The 27955-nt window shown below is 49.8% G+C and overlaps 2 protein-coding genes across 12 annotated transcripts; one reads left to right on the top strand and one right to left on the bottom strand.

Annotated features, from left to right (window-relative positions):
- The first annotated feature begins 501 nt into the window (after positions 1-501).
- ZNRD2 (zinc ribbon domain containing 2) lies at positions 502-5673 on the top strand. Its single transcript, XM_032962820.2, has 5 exons — positions 502-636; positions 1967-2121; positions 2444-2528; positions 2857-3128; positions 3587-5673. The coding sequence occupies exons 1-5, from the start codon at positions 621-623 to the stop codon at positions 3827-3829; spliced, it is 771 nt and encodes a 256-aa protein (XP_032818711.1). The 5' UTR covers positions 502-620; the 3' UTR covers positions 3830-5673.
- Positions 5674-9737: 4064 nt separating this feature from the next.
- Positions 9738-27271, bottom strand: LOC116947282 (E3 ubiquitin-protein ligase pellino homolog 2-like). Of its 11 annotated transcripts, none has more exons than XM_032962823.2 (7): positions 26597-27271; positions 18872-19120; positions 17665-17794; positions 16509-16610; positions 15638-15892; positions 14542-14754; positions 9738-14267 (listed from the first exon to the last, which is right to left on the bottom strand). In XM_032962823.2, the coding sequence occupies exons 1-7, from the start codon at positions 26602-26604 to the stop codon at positions 13506-13508; spliced, it is 1719 nt and encodes a 572-aa protein (XP_032818714.2). In that variant the 5' UTR covers positions 26605-27271; the 3' UTR covers positions 9738-13505. The 11 variants fall into 11 exon arrangements, with proteins under 11 accessions (XP_032818714.2, XP_032818713.2, XP_032818718.2 ...); XM_032962822.2 differs by having other exon boundaries at positions 18872-19123; positions 26597-27268; XM_032962827.2 differs by lacking the exon at positions 26597-27271 and adding an exon at positions 23369-26157 and having other exon boundaries at positions 18872-19123.
- Positions 27272-27955: the final 684 nt, after the last annotated feature.

Here is a 27955-nt window from a genome sequence, read left to right as displayed (position 1 = left end):
CCACGTTTTCTCATTGAAAATAGGTACATTTCAAAATATCACTGTCCTGCTCACAAAAGCAAAGTTTGTGGGGAATAAACAGCCATTTTCTGTACTTTTGAGGCATAAGCAATTAGAAAATAACACACTACCCAGGAACACATTTTTTGTTACACTGTATTCAGTGTCTCATCAGCAAAATCAGGATTTATAAGATCGATAAGGTAATTAAAGCTTTCGTGACTGCATTAAATTACTCACTGTTTTTTTTTCGGTAAAGTCACGTACGTAATTTTATTGTATTTCTACATACGTGACTTTACCGAAAACAACCAATGACTAATTTTATAAGATCGATTCATCAACGCAAAGCAAACTCTGCACAGGTTTCGACATTCAGTAGCTCATCAGCACAAGCCGCCTGGACCCCTCCCCCCATTGGTTCAACCAACACCACCGATGCCCCATAACCGTCGGGGGAGGGGGGGGGAGTAGAAAAATCGAATCGCGTTTTATTTTGACGGTTCAGCCTCGCGAGCCTCCGTAAGCCCCCCCCCACCTCGCGTCATCCCGACAACGCTTGGTCGCTTCATTTCAAACTCGCCATTAGCTCCTCCGCGGCGAAGATTCCACGGCTCGAGATGGCGGTGAACTCCGGTACGGCGTCTGAAGAATGTTCGTTCGCTTTGTGGGGTTTAAAAAAATGAAATGAAACCAAAATAGTTTTTTTGATTTCGCGTTAAATGCATTTAATACGTCGCATACTTGCGAGGCCCGGTCTGACCGCGCCTCCACTCCGGGCTCGACTAGAGGCGGTGGCCGTGGGAAGTGAGGGGTGACCCAGGGCGGGAACCAGGCGGGACCGAGGCTTCGGCCCGCGCGCCTTCGGGCCTGAGAGCGTTGCTAAGCGAGACCAAACGCAATTAAATAATAAACAAACGCACGCTGTCTATAAATGCAACATTTGTGTAACCGAAATGCGTAATTTACAGGCGTAATGTGTCGAATGCAATGCATGTAGATAAATTATTTGTTTCTGGCGTTATTGTACACTGTGGGTGCACGCCTATATGCTCCTCTGCACGATTTACCCAAGTTGTGTGCCTTTGGTCAAATCGCCAGAAGTGGGTGCGGTCTTGGCAGAAGTCGCAAGCCAATCGAGGTCTAACCTGGAACGCCATCATCATCATCATCACGCGGCAAATTCACAGCAACGTTCAATCTACACCGACTTTTAAGTGACATTTAAAGTCCCCCCGTAGCATCTGCCCCCCGCCCGGCATTCGAACGACAACTGCGCTTCGCTCCACGCCTCAGAGAGTCACGGTCGTTTATGTCTGTTAAATATTGTGCGCGTTATAAATGTGTATTATTTTTAGAGGGGTTATTACAATGCGTCGTGGGCTGCAGTGCGCAACATCCATTTGTTGCACGGTACTTCTATGTTTCCCCGTCTGTGTTCACCCCCTTTACAAATGCGCACCGACCAGCGTGGAGACGTATGGTCTAATAACCCACATTGCTCGTACAGATGTGGAGTCATTGGTCCAAAAAAAATGCCATTCTAAAACTACTCGCAAAATAACTCAATGTGGATGACACAAAGGAACCGTGGCTCTCGACTGCTAGACTAATGCCCGCTTGGAGGCCAGGTGCTGAATCACCTGTGTGGAGAGAGACAGCCGCTACTCGGTGTGCCCTTTCAAATGTTTGAGATGAGATGTGAGTCGCTTAACGCGTGTGAACTGACGACTCGACTCTGCGTAAAGGGCTCTCTTATCGCAAACAAATCATTATATACAATCACAAATACATAAACTAGTATAACTATATACACAGATACGTTGCATACGTATACAGCATGTGCGACTGCAATACCTAAATCTAGTTTTTACAGGGATTGCATCTCAAGGAGCCCTCCTATAATGAGATGCTAATTGTGAGCGGGTGACTGTAATTTCTAAGCGTGCACGCTGTGCCTGTGCAGCGGAGCTGGCCGAGGGACCTTGGGAACCTCCGAGCGAGGCGGAGATGAAGGTGATGACTGCTCGGCGCGAGCGGCAGGACAAGATCAGCAAGATCATGGGCGAATACCTCCTCAAGGGATACAAGATGCTGGGCGAGAGCTGCGATGAGTGTGGGGTGAGCAGAGGCAGTTGCAGTTGGTTGGGCGATGCGCGACCGGCGTTCCATTTGTGTTTTTTTACCTAGGGGATTTTCCTCAAGCTTCCAGTCCTTCCGACAGCCACTTCATCAGAATCTTCTCTGCAAAAAATGCATATCAAATTGTTACGCACCTCACTTGTTTGATGATTGTTAAATGTGTAGAACACGATGGAAAGAGCACTTTGATGGTGTGGTATTGGTGGTAGTGGCTGCAACTGTCGGTGTAGGTGCAGCGACTTTTTAATTTGCTGTGCTGGTGTCTGTTTTACTTCCCCTGCCCCCCCTTGCCCCATATCAGACGATCCTGCTGCAGGACCGGCAGCGGAAGAACTACTGCGTTGCATGCATGGAGTTGGACTCGGACGTCGATAAAGACAACCCAGGTACTCTACCTCAGGCTTCAGTGACGATGGTGATAAGGTGTTGACGAATGCCTCTTAATGATTAATTACTCGGGGTGATGATTTGAATTACGTATCGATTTATTTTGCCTTTGTGGGGCATTTAGTATCTATAATGGTACAAATATGTAGAACATATTGTGCGTAGTTCAATGCATTTATCATGAGAATCGAATTTTCGTGAAGAAACCAACACATCTTCAGTAGCCAACCTCTCAATGGTGTGCTTGTGTGTCCCTCCACCTCTGGGTGTTTACGTGACCGTCCGCGTGTGTCTGTACGTGCCCACATGCTCCTGCTTGCCGCGCAGCCCTGAATCCTCAGGCCGCGTTGTCCCAGGTGCGCGAGCGCCGCATTAAGGTGGCGGCGGCGGCAGCGGCGGCAACGACAGAAACGGAGGGGGACGCCGGCGTTGACGGCGCAGAGGAGCGCGGGGCCCGTCCCGCGGGGCCCCGTGCCGAACCGGCAGGGCTCGCCGTGCCGGACGTACGCCCTGGCCTCTCGGCTGGGCAAGGGGGAGGTCCTGTGGGGGCCACAGCCCCCCTGACCACTCTCTCCAGCACCTTGTCGGGCCTCACATCGGTGAGCTCACTCACCCACGTACTCACAAGCAACTAGGGTAGATATACGATAATCAATGGATAATTGGCTTCTGACCCAAGGATTTATTTTAAATTCATAGATAATATAATGCAATGTGATTTTATGTTAAATGCATGTATTGGCATGGGCGAATGTTAAAATCACACGGTGCTTATCAGACACTGTGTACATTGCCGAACTTTGTTTTTATTGTTGGACATTTCAACCATCATCATTAGCCATGAGTAATCCACTTTTGGATGAAGACCATCTCCTGTGATATCACAAATCCATCTCGGCCCTGATCATGTGTTTGTGTTCACGTGTGCATGTGTGAGCTAGTATGCTTGCTTGCACGCAAACGCGTGTTTGATTATGTAATTTACGCGCGTATGCTTCTCATCCCATCCCAACCCCACTCTGACCCCACTCCCACCCTCACCCCACCCCCAACCCAGTCAACCGGCCTCTCCCTGTCCCGCCCGGGTGGGCGTGACGGCTCCGGCGCCGGCAGCGGTGGCGCCGTGTCGCGGACGGTCGCCCGACGGGGCGTGGAGGAGGCCGAGGCGGTGCTCGTGTGCAAGATGGCGTGGGCATCGCGTGAGCTGCAGCACACCGCCTCGGTGGAGGGGAGCACCCAGCTGTGTGCCCTGCTCAAGGTCTGCGCCGACTCACTCCTCGCCGTGCGTCGCCTCCTGTAGCCGTGACGCGCCAACGGCGAAGGGGGTCTGTGAGGTGGGAGAGGCAGGAGGTGAGGGGAGCCACGGAGATGGTGGGGGAGCCGGGAGGGGAGGTCGATGAACGATGGAGGGTGAGCGGTAGCGATGGGAGAAGGTGGATTTGGTGTCGTGCGTGAAGTTGTGCCACGTGACGAGATGCGTGTGTCACCATGGAGCGTGGTAAGGTGCAGCGATTGAGTGGAACGCATCGTAATAAAGGGATGTGGAACGTGTTGGAAGTGCCTGAAAAGGATGGAACACGTTGAGGTAGGCGAAGGATGTTTAACGTCCCGAGGTGGATTTAGGAGATGAAACGTGTTTAGGCAGAGGAATTAGCTGGAACGTATTGAGGTGGAACACGTTGAGCTGAGTTGGAGGGATGTATGGAGGAGGGTCTAACAGATGACACTAGTGGAGCATGCAAGGTGGGCGAGGTTTCGCGAAGGAGAGCTGCACGTTTTTCATGCACGCAATCGCCCCGGTCGCCCGCTATTAAGCAACAGCAGCGCGAGTTATAAAACAACACAGTGCGGGGAGACCGCGGGCGAGAGCACAAGGCGCGTGTAACTCACTACTAACACCGTCACATCCCCCGTACACCCGTGTCGTCACGTATTGATGTTGATCACGAAGTTGTTGTGGGGGGCGGGGGAGCAGGAAGAGCGGGGGACAAGGCGAGGGGGATGCAGCCTTTGTGGACACTACATTGCCTGCTGGTGTGAATAGATTGTCAATTTTGTGAGACCGGGGTATGTGACCTCACACCACTATCCCGAGTTACCTGTGCCCACGCCTCCATTTTGGGAAAAGCATTCTTGCATTCTGCTTTTGCCAAACAATGATGGGTCATACAGAGCGGAATAAAATTATAATAGTATAATATAAAGAGATGGAAATATTAAATAAAAAAAGTCCTGGCGCTTTTGTTAAAATCACCGTAACTCATAAAAATACTGCCACAGCCAATTATATTTGTGTTTGGCGCTCAGGGCATGGCAGTTGGTGGGTTAGTTTGCGTGTTTATTAGCACAACCATTATGGTTAGGACTACCAATTGGCTGGTACACTATTTTTCAGAGCGGCAGACTTCTATTATAGAGTAGACATTCATTTCAATTGGGATAAGTGAGGGATTTTAAGTTTTGTGTGGTGACCGGCGATAAATATCATGCAAGTCCAGATTGGTGACCCACACAATATATCAACATTCATCACCGCATCCAGCATACCTCTCACTATTATGGGCTGTGGCTGCTATGAGTCACGTGCCGCTGACCCCAGTCTACCATCCACCTGGGCAACATTTGGCAAGAATTTAAGCCATTGTCGTGACTGACCAATCTCTTAAGCTTGAGACCTGTTGGCAGGAGTGGTGAATACTGGTGCTGAGTGGTGGCCACTAGACTATACCCAGGGACTCCAGCCACTGGGGATGTGCAGCGCCGTGGCGAGCGCTCCTGCGTAGGTTTTTCGCGGTCGTGCCGTGTAGCTCTCCGATGTGTTTTAGTGTTCGTGGAGTGAAACCAATTCCGTTTCCGAGAGGAGCTCCCAGCACGTGGAGCAAGGAGTTGGACATCGTTGCCGAGACAATACGCGGTACAACCCGACAGCACATTAGAGAGTGATTGTCACTTAGTTAATGTGAGTGACCTCTGGAATGCCTACTGAAGCGTTTTTTTTTATTCCTTGCCCCCCCCCACCCCCAAAGTCATTTGTTTAAATGTGCATTAAACTTAACATGTCTGAAGGCTTTTCCCACACACTGTTGAATGTTGGCGATGCATTTGAGTATATTAACGTGAAATGAATAAAAACTACGTAAGTTACTTCCTGATGTCTCTGAACTTGTATGTGTTATCCGATCTGTGGGTTCACTGGCTGTTTAATCGCAAGCATGCATCTCTCCATCGTGCTTCTTTGCCCACTTTTCCTATTTTTCTCCATTGTCTTCGTGAACAAAATTAACTTGGCCTGGGTATGACACATCACTGGAAGGGATGGTTGCCGATGGTCGAGACTAACTTAGGAGTGGCAGCCAAAGGAGTGAAGACGCCCGAGGGGCCCTCTACCACGTAGATGGAGCAGGGGCTATTGGCTCTGGGTGCAGGATGCTTGATGGATTGTTACATTGCTGGACCCTGAGAGATTATTTTGTCATCGGGAGACCTTCAGCAGTGGATGGATCCTGGCTGATGAAATGGGCCGAGTGACAAAAAAGCAGATTCTTGTAAATTGTGTTGAGTGAAGAATATAAGGAACAAAATAAATAAGCAATGCTGAGATATTGAGTGTCGAAACCGGTGCTCAGTTTGTATTATTAACCAAATGCTTAAGAAAATATGCACTGAATCACAGAAGGCCGCTTGACTGATGAGATGTGATTTTTTAAAAATATATATGAAGAGACGAATAGGTTGAACGAAGCGTATGGGCCGCGTATTCTCTGACTTAGTCTTCACGATCACGCTGATTGACTTATTTAGGAAGTCTCATTTGGGATTCGTCAGTACAGGTTTGTGAGACTCATTGCAATAACTGACCAATACCGCCACTTATTTAACAGATTTTATATCATTCAGTTTGGTGATGTTGCTGCGTTGGCAGCGGTGCACATGCACAATTAAATAAAACTAACAACGCATTCGTCAATTAAAAAAAAACTGGCCATTAAAAGGAAAACTATGCAATCGAAGATATTTTGGGCAATGGCCCTTCGGAGCACACGAATACACCCCGTATATGATAATTGTAGATTATCAAATGCAAGTATTTGTCAGCAGAGGGCAGTGCAGCATTACAGAGATCACTGACAACCGCCGTTAACTCAGTGGCGGTGTCCTCAACCATGGCGCTTGTGCCAGGCCAGGTGCACGTTGAGGCCACGTGAAGTGTCAAAAGCCCTCTGGCAGGAGGTCACGGAGCACACCCAGGTCCCGTGGGTTGACTGAGATGGCTGGTAGATGAACCAACTGCGTTTTTAGCCGCCCGCCGTTGCGCTCATTGTGAGCGTCGCTCCTCTGCCCTCCCTCCGTTGGTGCTGGAGGGCGACTGCTTCCAACTCTCCAGCAGCGTCTTTCACGAACCTCCTCACAGTGACAACACACGGGCTGAACGATTAATCGATTTCAAATCTAAATCGCAATTTGAAATAATGCGATTCGCAAATCGCAAAGGCTGCGATTTTTTTGCGATTTGAAAAGTCCCCTTATTGCAATTGTTTTCTTTTTTATTATTATAACTTTATTTAACTTAACAATTGTTCTATGTTTTATTGTTCTATTTCAATTACAATGTTTTAATAAATACATCCATAATAGAGGTTTTTGGGTTAGATCACGTAAATATATAAATGTGTTGTTAAAATCTGCCACCACCCGACACAGCCAACTATAGTAAGGGTTGTCACGTAAACAGAACGTGGCCAATTCGTCACTAGTACAGCACACCGGTGTGTTGGAGAGCCAAACCACAACATTTACAAACTGAGTACGACGTTTCGCCAGTAATCACAATTAGCTTCATCAGGAGACAGCCAGATTTATGGAGAAATCTTACTGTTTCGTTCCTTATAAAGAGGCGTAGATGTGTTGACCACCCTTCTGCGCTCTTGCACGATGATGGGGGGGGGGGGGGGTTACTGAGTCTGCGTACATTATGCATGTGCATTATGCGAGCCCTTTGAACTTGTCCTTCCTGTCTATTGTGTTGATTAAAATAGCCCTACCAACGGTAATCCTTATTGAAGTACGCTGCCCTTTGAATGCATGCATTTAAATAATGCATTCTTTGATGATTCGCTTCTACGCAGCACTAAGACGGTAGCTATCCGAACGGTTAAAGTTATTTTGATTTATTTCAATTTCGATAGATTATCTAATTAATGTTGGCAAGTAGTAGCTAGTTTTGCACAAAACTTCAATTGAGTGTCCTGTTTGCCCAACATAACATTTACCACACGTGCAGTTAATCCTGTACACACCTTCTGTTGATAGCTTCGGTAATACATCTTTTGTACCAGATATTACATTATGCATTTTATGTACCGTGCCAAATCTGACTCGGATGTTTTGTTTTCCAAACATCTGGCTAGTTTATCAGTTTCTCCCGCAATGTACGGTATTTTGATTTTTTTTATTACTTGAGCAGTTTCAATTCTCTTGTTATTTGATTTGGTTTTGGTATTCAATGCCCTGTTGATCGGGTGGTTGCGGGTGTTAACGACACATTTATATATTTATGCAATCTAAGCCCAAAACCTCTATTATGGATATTGGTCGCGAAAGCCTTCGTGTTAAACTAATAAATACATGTTGGAAGCAATTCATTTAAGTTCTCATCCGTGCATTATAATATATAGAGAGCAGTTTATATTTTGATGGTATCATGTGGTAATACTCCATCACATGTTTTAAATCTATTACACAGTGAATACAAAAAAAATAATCGCAAATCGAATCGCAATGTCAGAAAAATCGCAATAAGATATTTTCCCCAAATCGTTCAGCCCTAAAACACACACACAACACTTCCCTAAACACACATCGACTGGATTGTTTCATATTTCCACGCTACATATTTTAGTCATGAATATAGACCGTACCACTATACAGGGGGGTTGGCAACCTGCGGCTCTTTAAGGACTGCTTCGTGGCGTTATTTATTAAAGACCGTCTCGCATTCACATGCATTGCGGCTCTTGAAATATTAAGTGTTTTTACCGAATTCGAAAAAAATATCTCTTCTTGTTATTCCGTTGCCGGCCCCTGCACTAGACTATGGACCCATGCCAATATGGTTACTACAAACACCATAATGCGAAAATAAGAATTTTAATCATGGGACCTAATTTTCACTAATAATGTGGGACCACGTGTGAGTATTTGTTAGTGGTATTTGTGTGTAGCGGTAAGCGTGCTGCGCTACGGACCTGACGACCCGAGTTCGATTCCCGCTCACGACCAACACCAGTGACGATTATCAGAACCGGTCCTGGGCCTCCTCTAGGTCGACTCAGCCTAAAATGAGTACCTAGGGAGACAATGACGGCAGGGCGTGGTGCTGGCTACCCACCCCCTCATGTGCCGTGCCTTCGCGAACAGCACTTGCTCCAAAAGACTGTCACGGCTATACCGGGGGATATTTGTCTTTGTTGTATTTGTGAGTGGATTGGTGTGTGGCCTCAAGATGCACCTAGCCTGGCACAAGCTCGCGTGGTGATGTCACCGCCTGTATTTTTGTGTATGTCTGCGCAAGCGCGGGTACGAACCCGGCGACCCGAATTCGATTCCCAATCACGAATAAAAAGGGAGGACGAATATTTTAACCGTTCCTGTCTTCGCTAGGTCGACTCGACCTTAATTGTGTACCTAGTGTGTATAAATATCAACACGGGGAGACAAAGGCGGCCGAGCGTGGTATTGGCTACCCACCTCGTGTTCCGTACCGGCCTTTATAAATGCTCGTTAACAGCTTTTGCCCCAACATTCAGTTAAAGGCTATACGGGTGCCTTTGTCTTTCCATCCCTTAATAGGCGCTCGCTAACAGCACTTGCCCCGACAGTCTACGTATGGCTACACAAGGATCTGCTCGTGTCCGTGTGTTTGTTGTTCACGTGTCCGTCCGTATGTCCCGCATGTCCGTGAGGGCTTGCTGCCTTAGAACAAAGCCTCGCGTGGAATTTTAAGGAGCAAGAGAGAGGGAGGAGAGCGTGGTGGTGGGGCGACAGGGGAGTGGAAAGGAGAGGCGGGGGAGGGAGTAAGACGGGGAGGGTCCCAGGGTTCAACGCAGAATAATATTTGTATACACGATTTGCTGCGGGGAATGAATTTACACTATTTACCAATTATGAGACAGAGCGGCAGATAACCTAATTAAACACACACACACGGGTTTTGACCTCAGATGTCTAAATGTGCCTTTATTTATTTAGCTGAAAATACTCTACAAATTATTCGGAACGCGCACGATCTCATCAGATGTCGGAAGCTAAGCAGCAGTGTTTGAGTTTGGTCAAATGCTTGGACGGCACGACCGCTTCGCATGACAGGTTGCTTTTGTCGCCGTCTTCGGGTTGTGTCTCTCCAGGAATCGAGGAGTTTAGATTCTCACGCTGCGGGGGTTTGTGCCAGGTGGTTAGAGAGCAGTACAGCAACATTCACCCTTATAAGGTTAAGGCTATACTGTACTTCTTTGTTCCCAACTCTCTATGCCGCTCGAACACCCGCCCTTCCACCAAACCACAATGAGCAAGCAGCGTACAAACATTACCCAGTTCGGAGAAATCATCGCCCCCCACACCCTACTTGTGAAAACTTGGCAGGACCCCGCTGACAGAAAGTCATGAGACTCGAAGAGGCTTTCCTGGTGTAAACATGCGGCACAATAACAACGGTGAAATGCGGTCAAAGACTCATCCTGGGGAGGCCTTCATCTCGAATTTCAGTGACTCAAGGATCGTCCTCGGCTTTGATCAAGCCGAGGACGATCATCACCTTTCACTCAGTTCTATTCTTGAGAATGGCAGCGATGTGGCTCAGGGGCGCGATGCCAATGTCGAGGTCTGCTGCCGCTGCTGGTCACGACGAGAGGGCTTCAGCAGAGAGTTCGTATCGTGTTGATGTTCCTCTTCCTCCGTTGAAGGAGCAGAGGACCACAGTGGGTTTGCTGTACGGTCTGTGGTTTGGATTGCATGGCCACGATCGCACTACTATGGCTTGTCTCTTTAATTTTCCATTCATCAAGGAGATGCGGTACAGCATCATCAGCATGTTGATAATGAATTCGGATACGGTTGATGGTTTGCGCCACCGGTGTCTTCGAGGAGGAATGTCAAAGCCAGGAGGAGGTGTACGATGTTGTTTGGATCTCCAACAATGAAGAATCATCTTGATTTGAAGCATTCGTGACTGCAGGAATCGATACTTTGGTTCTTTCGGTAAAATCACGTAGGTAGAAAAATAAATAATATATTTTTTGTTTTATTTTATTTTACTACCTACGTGACTTTACCGAAAGAACCAAAGCGTAATGAAGAATAAACCCACAGGAGGCCTGGGCACGGCGAGGCGAAGCATGAGAGCGGTCGTGTTTATTGGCCGATCGGAGGGGACTCCGGCAACACGTTATTTAGCCGCCCAATACTTAGCCCAAGGGGTCGGGCAACCCAAATAAAAGAAAAAAAATTCGAATTCGGTACAAACCTCAACATTTCAAGAGCCGCAATGCATGTGAATGCATACATACATAACGTGACGAAGCAGTCTGTAAAGAGCCGCATGCTGCTCCAAACCCGCAGGTTGCCGACCCCTGACTTAGCCGGTTACACCCAGGATGGTATCAACTGTAGCGGTTCCAATTCATTTGTACGAGGTCAATAACGGTGAAGTATGTGAATACCACTTGGAGTGAGGGTTATCCAGTATCACTCGTATTTAGCCGTACGAATAAATCGGTACTAAAGTTTTGCCATCTTCGGTGGTATCCTGTGGACTACAGCCCATTGTGGGGACAGCAGTGGTGATGCTGCGACTGCTGCGTGTTGATGCTGTTGTGTTGACGGTGATGCGTTTGTGTGGGTAGTGATGCTACTGTATCGATGGTGATGCTGTTGTGGATGGTGATGATGTTATGTTGACCGTGATGCGGTTGCATTGATGGTGATGTTGTATTAATGGTGATGTTGTATTGATGCTGATGCTGTTGTGTGGATGATGATGCTGTTGGTTCTGGCCACACCAACCCTCGTGTGCCGTGTCGGCCATCATAGGTGCTCACAAACAGAAATTGCCCCAACAGTCTGATAAAGGCTATACAGGGGATCGTTGTCTTTGTTTTTGTACATGTATGTAGGGTGCGCGTATTTCTGTACGTGTGTATGTATGTTGTGTTTGTCTATGCTGGTGTATGGAATGTTGCATATGGATGCATGTATGCATATTGCTCTGCATTGACCCAGTATACACACACGCACACGTCACGAGGCAGTAATAGCAATGACGAGGGGGATGATTATGATGATGTTGGCGGTGGTGACGCGTTTATCCATCACTGTGTGCGAATTGTATTCTGCATTTTTCCTTCACACGGTTCACATGATTCACCATCCCTACACCCCAGCCCACACCCCCAAACCCGCCGCGCACCCCCACCCCTACCCTCCCCCTCAAAGCAACGCGCGTTTTTCCAATGTGCACCCCAAAAAAATAGACGCAGCTCAAATCGCGCGAGTCATTCATTCCCGAAGCTTCGATTTGGTCGATGATCACGCCCATGGTGATGATTATGATGGTTAGGATGATCATGATAACGATGATGACTTTTACGATGATTACGATGACAGTGATGACGATCTTTATGATGAGGTATTCATGCGAATTCTAAAGTCTTGTGAATTATTCATTCAGTATTTTCTTTGCTTAATCCACAGGTCCTTGTCCATTCCTCATCACCACAGACACTTGCTCAAATGTATCCGGAAAGTTTAAATCCAGGAATGGAATCCACCTCCAGAGTTTGAATCCACGTCCAGCGATTATAATTCACATCCATGGCGTAAAGTTCACACCCAGAGTTGAAAGTGTTTACAAACAAAAAAAAGAAAGAGTGACATGTATCAATGCCAGGTTCGTGTTCATGCTCACCCCGATGTTCACTACTACACTCAGGTCCTCATTAAAGTTTGAGTCAACCCAAGGGAAGGCCATAAACCAAGAGCTACAGTGATACAAATTTTAGAATTTACAAATTCACCATCTGTCAAACACAAATCAAGTCCTTACACACTGCGCACGCCTGATGATTGCAAAACATGTTCCACGTGATGTAGAACCAGCTCTAGTTCACATATTGTTGTCGTGTGTATGTGCACATGCGTGTGTGTGCCCTGTTCGATTCCCGCTCATGGTCAACACCGGTGACAATTATTTGAACCCCGTCCTGGGCCTTCCCTAGGTCGACTCAGCCACAAATGAGTACCTGGTGCAGCGTGTAAACATCGCCACTCGGGAGACAAAAGGTGCTGGCCACCCACCCCCTCATGTACCGTTCCGGCCTTCATAGGTGCTCGCTAACAGCACTTGCCCCTACAGTCTGTTAAGGCTATACGTGGGTTCTTTGTTTTTGTGTGCCCTGTGTGACACAGGGAGCCGCAATTAAAATTACATCAGCGCTGTCATTTTACACGTGGCATGCGTTTAACAATCATTGGGCAAGTGCAGTGCGTAAAAACCTAATTTTCATTTTAACGGGCAAATTATCAATCGCGGAAATACGAGGTTACATGAGGCTCAGAGGATCGGAGTTGGCTCTTCCCACTGCTCAGATAACCTCGCCCAACTAAATAAAAAAATATAGATTTCAGCAAATGCCTTGGTGGATGACACTGCGTGAACAATCTCACTGAAACTAACCACTAGGACTCGTTCCAGAAAAAACTGGGAGGCTGTTCAGAAAGCTTTAAGCCCTATGGGAAATGACGCACGCGCCGCTCGGACTGCCATCAGACTTGGTGCCCCTTCATAGGTTGGCCCCCTATTCATGGGTGCCGGGGTCGGGGGGGTTGGAGAGTGGAGGGGAGCTCGAATCTGGACGTTTCGTCAGCGTTAGAGCCCATCGCGGGGAAGAGGTGGCGGAGGTGCATCCCGGCAAGGGCCGCACGCGTCAGTCGAGAGGGCCCTGGAAGATGAGCCTGACGCTGGCACGTTCGCCCTCGCTGAGCGCCGTGCCGCAGAACGGGCACGCCGCATGGAAGGCGTGGGTTCCATGCGGAAGCGACACACGCGCCCAGTACCGTGCCGTCTTCTCGGAGCACACGTGTCCACAAGGCGAGAGCGCGTGCGCCGGCCGGCCCGCGTCCACGTAGAACGCTGGCTCGCGGCCCAGTGACAGCGCCACGTAGGGCCCCACGGCCCGGCACATCGGGCACTCGCGTCCGGCTTCCATTGCGCCACCGTTGCTGCCGGCGCCGCCGGTGACGTTGCCGATGCCGCCGCCGCGGAGGCCCCACTCATGCCGCCCGTGCACGTGTCCACACGCCAAGTAAGCCCACGGCTGCCGGTCCTCATCACCGACACCACCGCTGGTTCCGTTAGCCACAGTGGATCCCGCCGCTGATGCTGCAGTTGTTGCGGTTGTTCCAGATGTTGCTGCTGCTGTTGCCGCCGCGGTGCAGCTGGCGGGGCCGCCGCTGGCCGTGGATCCACCGCTGGCAGTGGGGCCAGGGCGGCGCCGGAAGCTGGGGAAGGCGAGGGTGTTGAGGCCGACGGGGCACTGCGGTCGCGCCGCGTTGATTTCCTGGCGGAGCGCGTCGATATCACGCAGAGTTGGGGCGCGCGCCAGCCCCTCGGCCGTGCGCCACAGCAGCGTGGCGCCGCACAGGTCCACGAGGGAGCCGTCGCGCAGCACGTTGGTCTCCGAGTCCACCTGGGGGTGTGTGGAGGTGGAGGAGGAAGTGGAAGAGGAAAGTGGTGGCGGAGATGACATGAGTGAGGTGCGATGGTCTCGCGCCATCGCAATGCAGATTCCGGTGGATAATTGGCATTACAAGAGACACACAAAGAGATAGCTACACACAGTGGTAACAAGATCCATGGACTTGAATAGTTACAGGTTGTTTTCGACCAGACGCACACTCACAGACTGAATTCTCACTCAACTTACAGTCCCCCTCCTCCGCCTCCTCCCCCTCGCCACTCACCAGGTGTCCGCGCAGCTGTGCGGAGCGTGTCTCGCGCAGCGAGTAGACATTGCCGCACACTGAGATCTCGCGCCATGTGCCGGGGCTCGGCTCGCCGGCGCCCTCGGGGGCCCCAGTGTGCGGCGGCGATTGCCGCGGCGTCATGACGAGCACGCCGTTGGTGGTGAGGCCGTCCATCTGGCCTGCCACGCTCTTCCACTTGGCGGCCTTCTCCTGCGCGGTGGGGACGGACAAGGGATGGGGGGTTGGGGATCAAGTGAGATTCTCCAGAGGAGGGATGGGCCACGTCGTAGCTCAAATCAGTTGGTTTTGTTTAAACCAGTGTCCTTCACTCATTTTCAGACATCAGTGTGAGGGCCGCTGCATATTTGAAACTATTGGGTTTTACAGCATTTGTCTTTCGTTGGGGGCCGCATGTCAGGGGCTTCACTAAAGGCCACCAGGGGTGCCAGTGGCCCGCGGGCCTTGCAATCAAGAACACTGGTTTAAACCGTAGGTGCGGAACTCAACAGGATCGCGAGTCACATTTACTACAACTATACTACAATTTTTATTTTACCAGGTAAGGCCCACTGATTTGCAAGAGCGACCTGGGTCACCAAAATGAGGAAGGCAAAACAAATCAAATTAAACGAAATGCAGCATTGAATTTAAATAGAAATCAGACCAAAACAACTGCATGTTCGAGAATATTGTACAAACACACATCAATGTCAAGTCATATATTCCCTGCAGGGTGAGTTGGCTCAGGCAGATGATTTTAAAACTGATAACAGCACAAGAACAAAATTAAGTTACAGAAAAATAAAACACATATAGGGTGACTGTTGTACTATATATTGAAACAGGCAAAGATATGTCCACTGCTACTTCAAGTTAAGTTATCGTGAAGAATCAACAGCGATGCCATTCCATCACTGCTGAGATCCTCGCTCGGGGATCAATCTGAGAGGTCAGGATTCATGGTCAATTTCAACAAGTGCCGAGTGAAGGATAAAGTCGTCCGAGTCATCACAGTTCACGATTCAGTTTTCCGGGAGGGGGGGATGAATCAGAGTTCGGCAGGGTAGGGGTGGGTGTGGGCTCGCCCTCTCACCCCGAGGAAGATGTTGCGTGAAGAATCGAAGCCGGCCGCGTAGATGCGCGCACTGTGCGGCGCGGTGCGCGCGCAGACCATGCGGCATGCGAAGCGCGAGATCGTACTCTGAGCTGCCAGGTGCGCGTCCTCCCCTCCCCCTCCGCCGGGGCCGCCCCCCGTGGAGGGGCCACCTGCACCGACCCCCCCACCACCATTGCCCGCCGGCGTGTCCGTGACCACGAAGTCGATGGGGCCCTCGGTTGAGCGGCCGATCTGTGCGAGCGGGGGAGTGGTAGTGTAGTGGTTAGTGCGCCGCGCTATAAACCCAGCAACCCAAGCTTGATTATCGAAAATTTTAACTGGTCCGGGGTTTTTCCTAGGTCGACTTAGTCTGAAATTAATATCGGTGTGGTGTGTATGAAACATAATCACGAGGGAGACAAACGCGGCCGGATGTGGTGCTGGCCACCCCACCCCCTCTCTTGTACCGTGCTAGCCTTCATAGGTGCTCAACAATAGCACTTGCTCCAAGTCTCGTACAGACTATACGAGGGATCTTTGTCTTTGTGCGAGTGAGTGCGAAGTGTGTGTGTGTGTGACATGCCATGCAAGGCCTTCATAAGTGCTAGTCGCTAACAGCACTTGCCCCAAAAGTCTGGTAAAGTGCTCTTCAGGAGAAGTTTGTCTTTGAATAAATGAGTGTGCAGATTTGTTTGTACGCAAGTATGTATGCACTTGCGTGCATGTCAGAGACACAGACAAAGGCTGTGGTGCTGGCTGGCCGCACCACACCGCCCTCGGCATGTCGCCCCCTTAGGTCTACTCAGCAGGAAATGACGCGGGGTGACATCCATCCGACGTGAGCGTGGACCCGCGCGGTGCCGGTCACCTGGAACATGTCCGTGTCCTTGTCGTGCGCGTACTCCACCACGACAGTCTGGCTGCGTGACAGCGTGTACGACACGCTGTGCAGCTCCTTGCTGCTCACGGCCTGTGGTGCAGTGGGGGAGACCATGCGACGTGCGGGGGTTTTCTCCGGGCACTCTGCTTTTTTTCCTCCCACGTTTATTACACACTGCTCGTGAACGATAGCTGGCCAAACATCCCGATAGTGTGACAATAAGTCTAAGCTTTACGCTATTTAAAGATAATTACATTAATCGTTCTATACTCAGGCCCGAGTTTACTCCTCTTAATCAAAGATAGCTACGTGGGCAGCAAAGAAAGAAACGCTGACTGTATATGTTATTAATGTAAAGCTAATAGTTTCGCCACTGGCAGCAGATGAGAACCAATTCGTTCTCTCGACTTGGGCAAGGTGACAGGGAGTTGGGGGGGGGGAACAAAGCCGGAATTTACAAACGCGGGCCCCAAGTGGCAATCATGATCCCCTGTTTGTTTTCTGGGGAGTGGCGCTGATGGTGGCCGCATTGCAGTTGTGGCCAGGTGCTCGAAGGGAAGTGAGCAGGGAGAGAAAATTGCGCAATCTCTGCAAATACGAGTGTTCAAACACACTTTGTTGCGCATGTAAAAGCGGTGACGTGAACACATCATTTGTGCATACAATGCAACACAGTGGGTTTATATAGCATCGTATAAATGTCACTGTATCTCAAGATGCCGGAAAGAAACCGTAGGTGTGTTTATTTTCTGGCGAGAAATTGTCAGTCAATCGTAGGTCTCTGTGCGAGTCTGTGGGTCTCAATGTGAATCGATGTCCCATGAGTCTATGGCTCCTCCTGGGTCTCTGTGAGTCTATGGGCCTCCATGCGAGTCTATGGGAGAGGGGCAATCAGTCGTGGGCAGTGGAGAAGAGGAAGTCTTGAGACAGGATGTGAACGGGGGCAGGGAGTCGACAGCATGGATGACTTTGGGAAGGGAGTTCCAGACTATGATCAAACAACCCCCATGACCGACATGCCACGGACAGGCCTTCATCCAGCAGTGGATTGACAAAGCGATATGCATATAAATGTTTTAATAAAGTTTAGTGTCATAGTTCAAGGTCAGGGCGAGGGTCACCGCGTAGTGCCGTGTTCGCTGACCTTGGCGGCCTGGGGGGTAGGGGTCACGTGCATCGTGCTGGGCTTGACCCCGTTGGCCTTTGACCTGCGGTAGAGGTTAAACCGACTCCGTCTGCGCCCCTTGTCGCCCAGGGGGAGACAGCCATTGTGTCTGTGGAACGACACACATCGTCCACCTCATCATCACCATCATCTTCCAAATCATCCACATCATCATACAGAAATTATTACATGGTTAGGGAACCTGTACTTTACTGAGGATCAAACAGGAGTTTTAAAAACCTTTGGCGGGTGACCACACGAAAAAATTCACACACGCTCAGCGTCATCCAAGAACAACGATAAAAACAGCGCACGCATTTCAACTAAGTACAAAGAAACCCTCGCAGTAACAGAAGAGGCTGAGTACAGTGCAAGAATTAGCAGCACGGTGCTGTAGTTTCCAGGTCCAAGTGATTCCCCCCTCCAGGACCCGATGAGTGCGGCTACAATGTCTGCGATCGATGGGTAAACACCGTTATTATATTTATATATCTATAAAAAAAGATCTGAAAGAATCTTAAGAACTATGATGCTCTTTTTCACAGATATCCAGTAGTGGCAGGTCATTCAGTCACAACAACACGGACATGTTATGATATTCATGTTTTGACCTGGCCAGGCTAGTGTGAAGGTAATTATGCAGCTGCTAACCAACCCAGTAATGGACTTTGCCCACTCGCTACTGATTTTTATCACACGCTCCTCACAAAAAGTACCAAAGAAAACCGTCAAAGATCCCCCACCATAGCCTTGAACAGACTGTTGGGGAAAGTGCTGTTAGCGAGTAGCACCTATGAAGGCCAGCACAGCACATGCATGGATGGGTAGCCAACACCACGCCCGTCCGCCTTTGTCTCCCCAGTGCTGATGTTTAACACGCCGCAGCAGGAAACTGATTTGAGGCCGTATTGACCTAAAAATCGTACCGTCAAGAGGCGCACATGCACCCAGGGGACATACACAATTGAGAGAGAGACGTCACATTGACTGGTAAGTGGGCGAGGGGCAGGACTAATTGCGGAGTGACAGCACAAGGAGGGCGGACATCCACCGCAGAACTCGAAGCTGCTTCGCGATGACCCAATGGGAGATGACGATGGCTTGAGGAGGGGCCTTCATCCAGCAGGGGATAGATCATGAATGGTGACGATGATGTCGATTACATTGAACCACCAAAGATACCCACCCCAGCACAATGAGTTGCCCATACAGAACCGTGTCCCTTGCTCCTGCTGTGGGTGCCGAGCCCCCCTGCTGCTGCTGCTGCTGCTGTTCGCGTGATGTGCCGAACATGAGCGACGGCTGCTGCTGCTGTTGCTGCTGTTGTTGCTGAAGCTGCTGCTGGCGGTGCTCATGAGAGGCGCTCGCGGTGGAGACAGAGCGCGCCCCTCCGTGTGCTCCGGGCGGCACCGCGATGTCACAACACTCGGGCACACTGCTGCAGCACATGGGACGGGATGGGGTTGGGGTACAAAGGGACAGACACAGGGGGGGTGGAGCAGGAGACACGAGAGAGACAGGGGGTGGTAGCCACTGGGGGAACATATGGGCGGGAGGGGGGGGGACATGGGGAGGAGATATGGGGGGAGATGGAGAGGATAGGAGGCAGGGGGAGATAATGGAGAGAGATGCGATGATGGGGGCAAGACATGGGGAGATTGGAGTGAGACACAGGGTAAATCGGGTTAGAGAGGGAGGCAGGGAGACAAGGAAGACACAGGGAGAAAGGAGAGGTATTTAGACCGTATACCTTGAGGCAGTTTTGTGACACAGTCGACACGTCTGTCAAGGACCCCTCTTACGATATCGCCACCACCATCGCTTGGCTTTAGGTCTTCTCTTCCCTTTGATCGCTGACCTCTGGGTGCTACTCCAATGCCCGTCTCGGTGAACTGCCCTCCACCAGCCTAGACACGCATCCCACCCATCACTACATCCTCCTATTCCCAACCGCCAAGTTGCTCACCTCCTCCTCCACCCTGCACACAATGTGTCCCACCCATCACTATCTCCTCTTCCTGATAGCACATTTAACACTTGTTGCCACATTCCATTCCCAACTTCGAAGTTGCTTACCCCAACCTGTCGTCAATGTCCTCCACATGCAATTGTAAACTGAACGCCATAAGTTTTGCTTATACAAAATCTTTTCGTGCATTTTCGGTCTTTATAGACTATGATAATCAGTAAAAAACGGTGATAAAATAAAACGGAACTGTTTTATTTCCCCCCAAAAACTCTAATATTTCAGTACTGTACATTAGCCTATCGGCCTTCTGGGCTAATTATGTCAAGCAGCAGTTACTTCATTGTGGAAAACCACGTAGCAACAACGTTCCTTACTGGCCTACAACACCCATCTGTGAGACATAGCGCCTTCCTTTGTGGCTGTAGCGTTACGCCGTATGAATGGCCCGTATGCCAAATACACTAACAATCATAATAATTATCATTACTTGCTTAAACGAAAAAAAAATAACAACCCTTAGGCTGTTCTACCTTCTCAGAGTCTCATCATCAGGGCCTTGATCCCTGTGAAACAAATACCTTAGTGTCTGTTGCCGCTACGGTTTTACAGGTGATAGTTGGGTTGCAGCAGTCGCACTGAAAACAAAAATCTCTCTGCCCCGTCGATTACGCCTGCCTCTCACAACACGCAGCGACGCACCCAAACGTGTGACATTTTACAATGAGAAAATGGGGAAATATGGCAGAGTTTCTGCTTTCTGTTTGTTTCACAATGAGGAAGTTCTAAGTCGTCGAACACGACTGCCTGCTGGTGCTGCTTGTGCGCAAACATTTCCAGCGTTTCTGGATGTTTCGAGTGAAAATGAAAACTGAGTGGTGTGGTATGAGCTAAAATTAGCTTCTTCAGCTCCTGGTACGGACATTTATGCCACACTGCAGGCCACAACACACCGATTCACTCACCAACCCCACTGACTCTCCCACCTACTCACCCACCAATCCACTAATTCACCAAATAACGCCATGACCCACTCACTCATCCACCAACTGAATCACCCACTCACTCATCCACTGGCCCACTCACTCACCCAAAAACGTACCCACTCACCACACATGACTTCTCTTTATGCTTTCCTCGCACTGTTCCATTTCGTAATTCCCTCCTCCCATTATAATCAGTCTCTTCTCTCCCAAGATTTTACAGTATTCTTCAGAATAAAATATGCCCCCTAAATGTGTCTGGTGTCCATAACGTTATAGAGATATGGTCACACGTGTACGAAAGACAAATACAAGGATCCGACTGATACAGGGGATACACAGATAGATACACTCAGAAACAGATAGTCATATACACGTGGATACCCACAAACACACCCAGATACACAGACCCCCCCTCCCCCACAGCTGTGCAGACTGTTGGCAAGTGCTGTTAGCGAGCAGCTATTTAGTTCGGTTGTGAGCGAGAATCGAACTCAGGTTGCAGTGCGCTTTCCATTTAGCTACAGCTCCCGATAGACAAAGATCCCCTGCATAGCCTTAACAGACTGTTGGGGCAAGTGCTGTTAGCGAGCACCTATGAAGGCCGGAAATAGTACACGCGGGGTGTGCGGCCAGCACCACGCCCGACCGCCTTTTGTAGTCCCAGGCACGATGTTTACACATCGCATCCAGGAACACATTTGAGGCTGAGTTGATCTAGGGGAGGCGCAGGACTGGTTCGGATTGTCACTGGTGTTGTGTCCGTGAGCGGGAATCGAGCTGGGGTCGCCGGGTTCGTAGTGCAGCGCGATAACCGCTACCCGACATCGGCACAAAGGCACAACCACACACATCCCCACACACACACAAAACCAGACACACAAACACCGCATCTGTTCCGCCGCGCGATCTTGCCAACATCTGCTACTGTGGGCGGTGTCGCAAAGGTGGGGGTGTGGGGGGGATGTGCGGTGGGAGGGTAGGAAATAGGGAGGGGGGTCGTATAGAAGAGTCGATAACAGAGTGATGTATCTGTTTCAAACGAGTACCTGGTGCGGTGTGTAAACATCGGCGACCGGGCGTAGTGCTGGCCCACCGACCGCCTCGTGTGCCGTGTCAGCCTTCGTAGGTGCTTTTCGCTGAACAGCACTTGCCCCAACAGTCTGTTAAGGCTATACGGGCGATCTTTGCCTTTGTTGCGTATGCATGCATGTGTGAATGTCAATGAGTGGGGGGATTTAATTTGTATGCGCGGGTGTGAATGTGTGTGGGTGTGAATGTCAGTGTGACTGTATACGAGTGTGTAAATGTGCGTATTTGTCCCAATAGTATATTAAGGGGGATATGTTTCTCTGTGTATGAACCTACTTGCTTCTAAATGCGCATGCATTTGTGTATAAACAGTGTGTACGTGCGTATGAGAATATGTCAATGTATATGTTTGTGAAAATTGTATACAGTATGCGTGTCAATGTGAGTCATCCCTTGCCCCAACAGTCTCTGTTAAAGGCTATTACGGAGGATCTTTGTCTGCATCTTTGTATTTTGTGTGCGCCACGGTCGCGGTCCAGACCCATGCATCATCACTCGCTGCACAACACACCAACACAATCCAACAACAACAGCCGCCGCCATTCGCCACTAAGTTGCAGTGACGTCGCCACTGCGCTCGTGTCGTGCCGAGCGCACTTTGAGGCCACGTGAAGTGTCGAAGTCTGGCTGGCAGGAGGTGCAACCTCCCTACAACCTCCTGCCAGCCATACATCCATCACCATCATCACCAAAACAATCACCACAGCCGCGACAACCATCACCGGCACCACCTTGGCCAGAATCACTATCACCATCAAATCCCCGCTACCATCGCACCACAGCCAAATTAACCACCGTCACCAATCAGCATTACCGCTACAACAAACGCTACCAAATCACATCACCATCATGGCCATAAATGCCATCATACCACTACCACAATCAACACACCGTCACCAGCTTCATCAAAATCACCATCCTCATTACGATAACACAGTATTGCTACCATAAATGCATTCGCTACTAATTCAACCACCGCCATATCACCATCACCTTAAGTACGAGCATAGCACTGTGGAGATGGTGAAGAAATATAGAATTGAAGCTTTCGTGACTGCATAAATTACCATACTCATTGTTTTTTTCGGTAAAGTCACGTATGTAGAAAATTATATTAAAATAATAAATCACGACGTTTCGAACGCAACACAAGCGATCATCATCAGGTGTAAAACAAATAGTGAGGAAGCACATAGGGGGACATCACCTACATAGCACATAGAGAACGTTAAACTGTACGGAGGCAAATACAACATGAAGATGAGAGACGAGGAACTCAACAAACCTAAGAAAAATAACGTGATGCAAAACCAGTCGGCCAACAACATAGACACCGACCTGATAGTGAGCAGGGATACTGCGTGCCATTATCGTCAAAGCAATAATCCATCACTAGTAACAAAACAACAATCACCACTTTGTTATCATACCCCTACCATTATCTTAAATCACAACCACCCTCAGAGAGCCGCACAAACCCCCTGACTCTCTGTCCCCGACGCCTCCATCACTCCCCCCGTTTCTCCCCGCGATGTAGATATACTGTAATTGCGTGCCCCGCGGGATCGTAAGGCCCGTGGGGATGTTCTACGCGAACATCACGCGAGCGTGGTAGACTGTGGGGGTGGGAGCGGTGTCGCACCGGTTAGCGCCACTCCGCTGGGGACCCGGCGAAACCGAGTTCCACTCCCCCGCTCATGGCCACCAACATCAGTGACGAAGATATTTTAACCGGTCCTTGGGGGGACCCAAGTCTTTTGTAAAGTTTATGCCTGTACTGTAGATGTTGTTTTGGGGAGAGATAAGTGGAGTGTGCGTAATGCACTGCGCTACGAACTCGGCAACCCGAGTTCGATTCCAGCTCACGACCAACGAACGGCGGCGACAAATGGTTGAACCGGTGCGGCAGGTGATGGTGATGATTGTTGCGTTGGTATCGATGGTGGTTGATTGACTGGTAATTAAGGGAGGGAGAGGAGTAGGTGGGAAGGGGGCGTAGTTGTGGAGGGATGGAGATGGGGGTCGAGGTGGGAGGACAGAGTGGTGGTGAGTGTAGGTGGAGGACCTCGACGGAGGGGAGTGGAGGTGGGACTTGACGTAAGGGGTAAGTGGGAGGTGGAGTCGATTGGAGGGGGAGATGGGTGGGTTCAAGGGAGGGATATATGGGATGGATATGTGGGGGTAGACATGGGAGGGGAGGGAGAGGTTGCAATAGAGGTGGGTGGGGAGAGAGGGGAGGGGTAGGAGGGAAGGGAGGTGGGAGCAGTCGACGTGGGTCCCGATTATGAATTCAACACGAGCCTCAGTCGTGGCCGCAAATAAAAAGCGTTTCCCGGGACACAATCCCCTCCCACCTCTCCTCCATCGCCGGTTCGTTTAGGGAGGGTGGGTTCATAGATGCTCGCAAACAGCACTTGCCCCAACAGTGTTTTAAAGCTACACGTCGGATCTTTGCTGTGTGTCTGTGCGTGAGCGGCAGTGTAGCGATCAGCGCGCTGCGCTACAAACCCGGCAACCGGAGTTTGAGTCCCGCTCACGGCCAACACCACTGACGATTAAGGTCGACTCGGCCTCAAATAACTATCTGGTGTGGTGTGTAAACATCACCCACTGGTGAGACAAAGGCGGCCGAGCGTGGTATTGGCCACCCACCCCCTCGTGTGTCGTGCCGGGCTTCATGTGTTCACTAACAGCACTTCCCCCAAGTCTGTTTAGGCCACAAAATGGAATCTTTGCGGGTTTTTTTTGTGTGCGCGGTTTCCACTCGAACTGTCTGGGTTCACAGCGCAGTCAGCGCGAAACCCATTGCTCATCATAACACATGGGTGTACTTTATATATGTTCTATATGTGTATTATACTGTTTATGTGTACGCGTTTAAGGACGTGTCACGAGTTCTTAAACTTGGATTCAAACTCCAAGGTTCAATTAGGGACCATTAAATAGGGAGGAGTTTTATGGCATAATATGGTACAAAGACAAAGTTCCCCCGTGTAGCCTGTTAAGTGCTGTTAGCGAGCACTTATGAAGGCCAGCACGGCACACGAGTAGGTGGTCAAATCCCACGCACGACCGCCTTTGTCTCCCCAGTAGCGATGCTTACATATTGCACCAGGCACTAATTTAATGCCGAGTCGACCGAGCGGAAATCGAACTCAGGTGACCGGGTTTGTAGCGCCGTGCGCTAACCAGTGCATTACCGCTCTCATACACAGACACAGCAACCTCGAGTCCGGTTAGTAATTGGATAGGCTACCTTTGAATACCAGGTGTTATAGGCTTGGACTTCGAAGTGGCCAGGAGATGACAATGCTGCAAAGATTACTGTGCATGTGTGGTGATGCACATGATGGGTGATGTTGGATGGTGATGATGGTGATAAGGCTGATGATGGTAATGGGTGCTGTTGGAAGGTGATAGGGGTGATGGAGGCGATAAATGAATGATGTTCATAGATGACGATTTATGGTTTATGTGTGATGGGTGATGGTTGATATGAATGGCGATGTTGATGGGTGTTCGTCGTGATGGTTGATGATGTTGATTTGGGTGATGGTAATGGGAGACGGATGATGGTTGATGCTTGATGAGTTACGTTGATGGTTGATCGGTGATGGATGAGATGTGTGATGGAAGGTGGTTGATTGATGGCGCGTGATGGGAGATGGATGATGTTGATGTGTGATGTTTATGACTGAACCGCATCTCATATTCCGCTCGACCTCTCGCGCCAATTAATCACAAACACGTGCGCGCGATTTCAATTAAGCCAGCGGGGTGGTGCGAATACGCACTGCGCATGCGCGTCCATCATAAACATCACGTATAAATATATACAATTATAACCACAGTGATATTATTATGCACAACATTAATATGGGTCCAGTGGATACTAATTACATTAGGACGGTTATCTTGTTTCCCGCCGCTTCTGTTGAGTGTGCGTGTGTGAGGATGGTTGGATGATGTTAATATAACAGCGCGCGTTGTTTTTCACTGATTTACTCGCTCATGCGTTCACCATTTAACTTACTGTAACCATTATTTAACCACGCACGCTTTCGCTCTGTCGGTTATTCCATTATGTTGTAACCCATTCTCTCATGATTCGCTATATATCAATCTGTCATCGACTCCGATTCATTGACCCCAAACACGCCCTTTGAAACCTCGTTCGCTCACTCAATCTCATTCACTCACTATCCTGCTATTCACTCATTCTCTCATTAACTCTACCGTTCAATGTATATTTCATTCATTCAATGTTTATTTCGGTAATCCTTTCAATTGCATTTCATTACTCGTTCACTCACTGCCTTAAGTGCCATTTACTCCAATGTACATTCAGTCTCATGAATTCAATCTCCCCGTCGTTCATCTTCTTTGGTTCTTTCGGTAAAGTCACGTAGAATGAGAATAAAATAATAAATTGATAAAATAAAATAACACAATAAAATTCTCTCGACGTTTCGGCCACAACACAAGCGGCCTTCATCAGGTGAAGGGAGTGCTGTCCTCCAGACAGTCTCGTCCCTTCACCTGATGAAGGCCGCTTGTGTTGTGGCCGAAACGTCGTGAGAATTGTATTGTGTTATTTTATTTTATCAATTTATTATTTTATTCTCATTCTACGTGACTTTACCGAAAGAACCAAAGAAGATGAATCCTTGCAGTCACGAAAGCTTTAAATCCCCGTCGTTCATTCATTCAAATGAAATCGTACTCTCTTATTTATTAATTCGATCATGCATAAATGTACATTTATTCTTAAATGAGCCACTCACTTTATCATCACCCACTCCACCACTCTCTGCATCACTCAATCATGACCCACTCCACACATTCCACCACTTCTTATTCCACCACTCACCCAGGCATCTCCGCTCGCTGCTCCGCGTCGCCTCGCCTCTCCTCGATTCTCCCGGACGTGTGAGGCGTCGCTCAGCCACGCAGCCAGACCCGATCCGCCTTCACATCTCCTCCTTTTCTTCCTTCATCTACACACAACGTATCCCTCCATCCCCCTCACACTCCCCACGCCTTTCTCTCTTTGATCTCACGATCTCCTCTCCACGTCTCGTCCCACGTATCTCTCTCTCCTCCCCCCCTCTGTGCACGTCTCTCTCCTCGGTGCGCCTCTCCCCCTCACGTTTCTCACGCTCCTCTCCGCGTATCCACCACGTCTCTCTCTTTCTCTCCCCAATCCCCACCCCTCTCGGCACGTCTCTATCTCAGCTGCCACTCTCCACACCTGCCATCCCACAACCCCCGGGCGACCTCCGTCTCACGCACATCTAGCGTGAGACGGGAAAAGGCGAGAGAGTCGTGCGGAGTCTCGGCGTCTCCACCACCACCAACTCCTCACCCCGTGTTGCGGCTACAGATGACTTGCTCTGGCGGAGCAGACGGGGTCTCCCCAATGACGGGGGATCCTACACGGGGAGGGAGGAGAGGGAGGGATGTTGGAGTGGGGAGGTGGAGGGAGGAGAGGGAGGATGGGGGAAGAGCCGGAAGAGGGGGAACGGGGAAATGGAGGGAGAGAGGGCAATGGGGGGGTGGGGGGTGGAGGGGATTCCACAACAAGGGGAGGTGGATGGAGATGAAGGGAGTGAGAGGAGGAGGGGAAGGGGGTGGAGAGAGGTAGAGATGAATGGTGGATGAGGGAATGGAGATAAAGAGAGGGTAGGTTGGAGGAGGAAGGGTAAGATTAGGGCAAGGTGGGGACAGGGGATGTGGGTAATGGGTTGAGTGGCAGCACTGTATTAGGGGAAGGAGTGAAGGCGGGAGGGATTGAGGAGTGATGTTGCCCCGTGCCTAGAGTTCAACTCCTAACCCCGAGGTCTGCGGTCTCCACACCGTCGCCTGCCAGGACCATTCACCTCTAGGAGCCGCCTCGCGGCAGTAGGCGAAGACCTGATACCGTTCACGGCCAGAGGAATAGAGAATTTCCACAATTGCAGCAAAGCGCAGTCCCGTTGCTCAAGAAGGCAGGGAGACACTGACCCGGTCCCACGCCTACTCCCCCCACTGGCGTGGATGTGGGAGCATAGAGGTGCAGTGCAACTTTGAATTGCGATGCCACACTGCCCTCTGCTGCCCATAGCGTAGATGTATGTGTATATATCAGTAACGACGTACGCGTGTGTTTATATTTAGGGTGGTTATTTCCCAGGCCCGATTGATCTCTGTCGCTGTTAGTGAGCGCCTATTAAATACGACACGGTACACG

Source organism: Petromyzon marinus, chromosome 29 (assembly GCF_048934315.1).
Source record: "Petromyzon marinus isolate PM22_M1 ecotype Great Lakes invasive population chromosome 29, UKy_Petmar_22M1.pri1.0, whole genome shotgun sequence".
Classification (NCBI taxonomy): Eukaryota; Metazoa; Chordata; class Hyperoartia; order Petromyzontiformes; family Petromyzontidae; genus Petromyzon; species Petromyzon marinus.
This window is presented reverse-complemented; position numbering and strand designations above follow the sequence as displayed.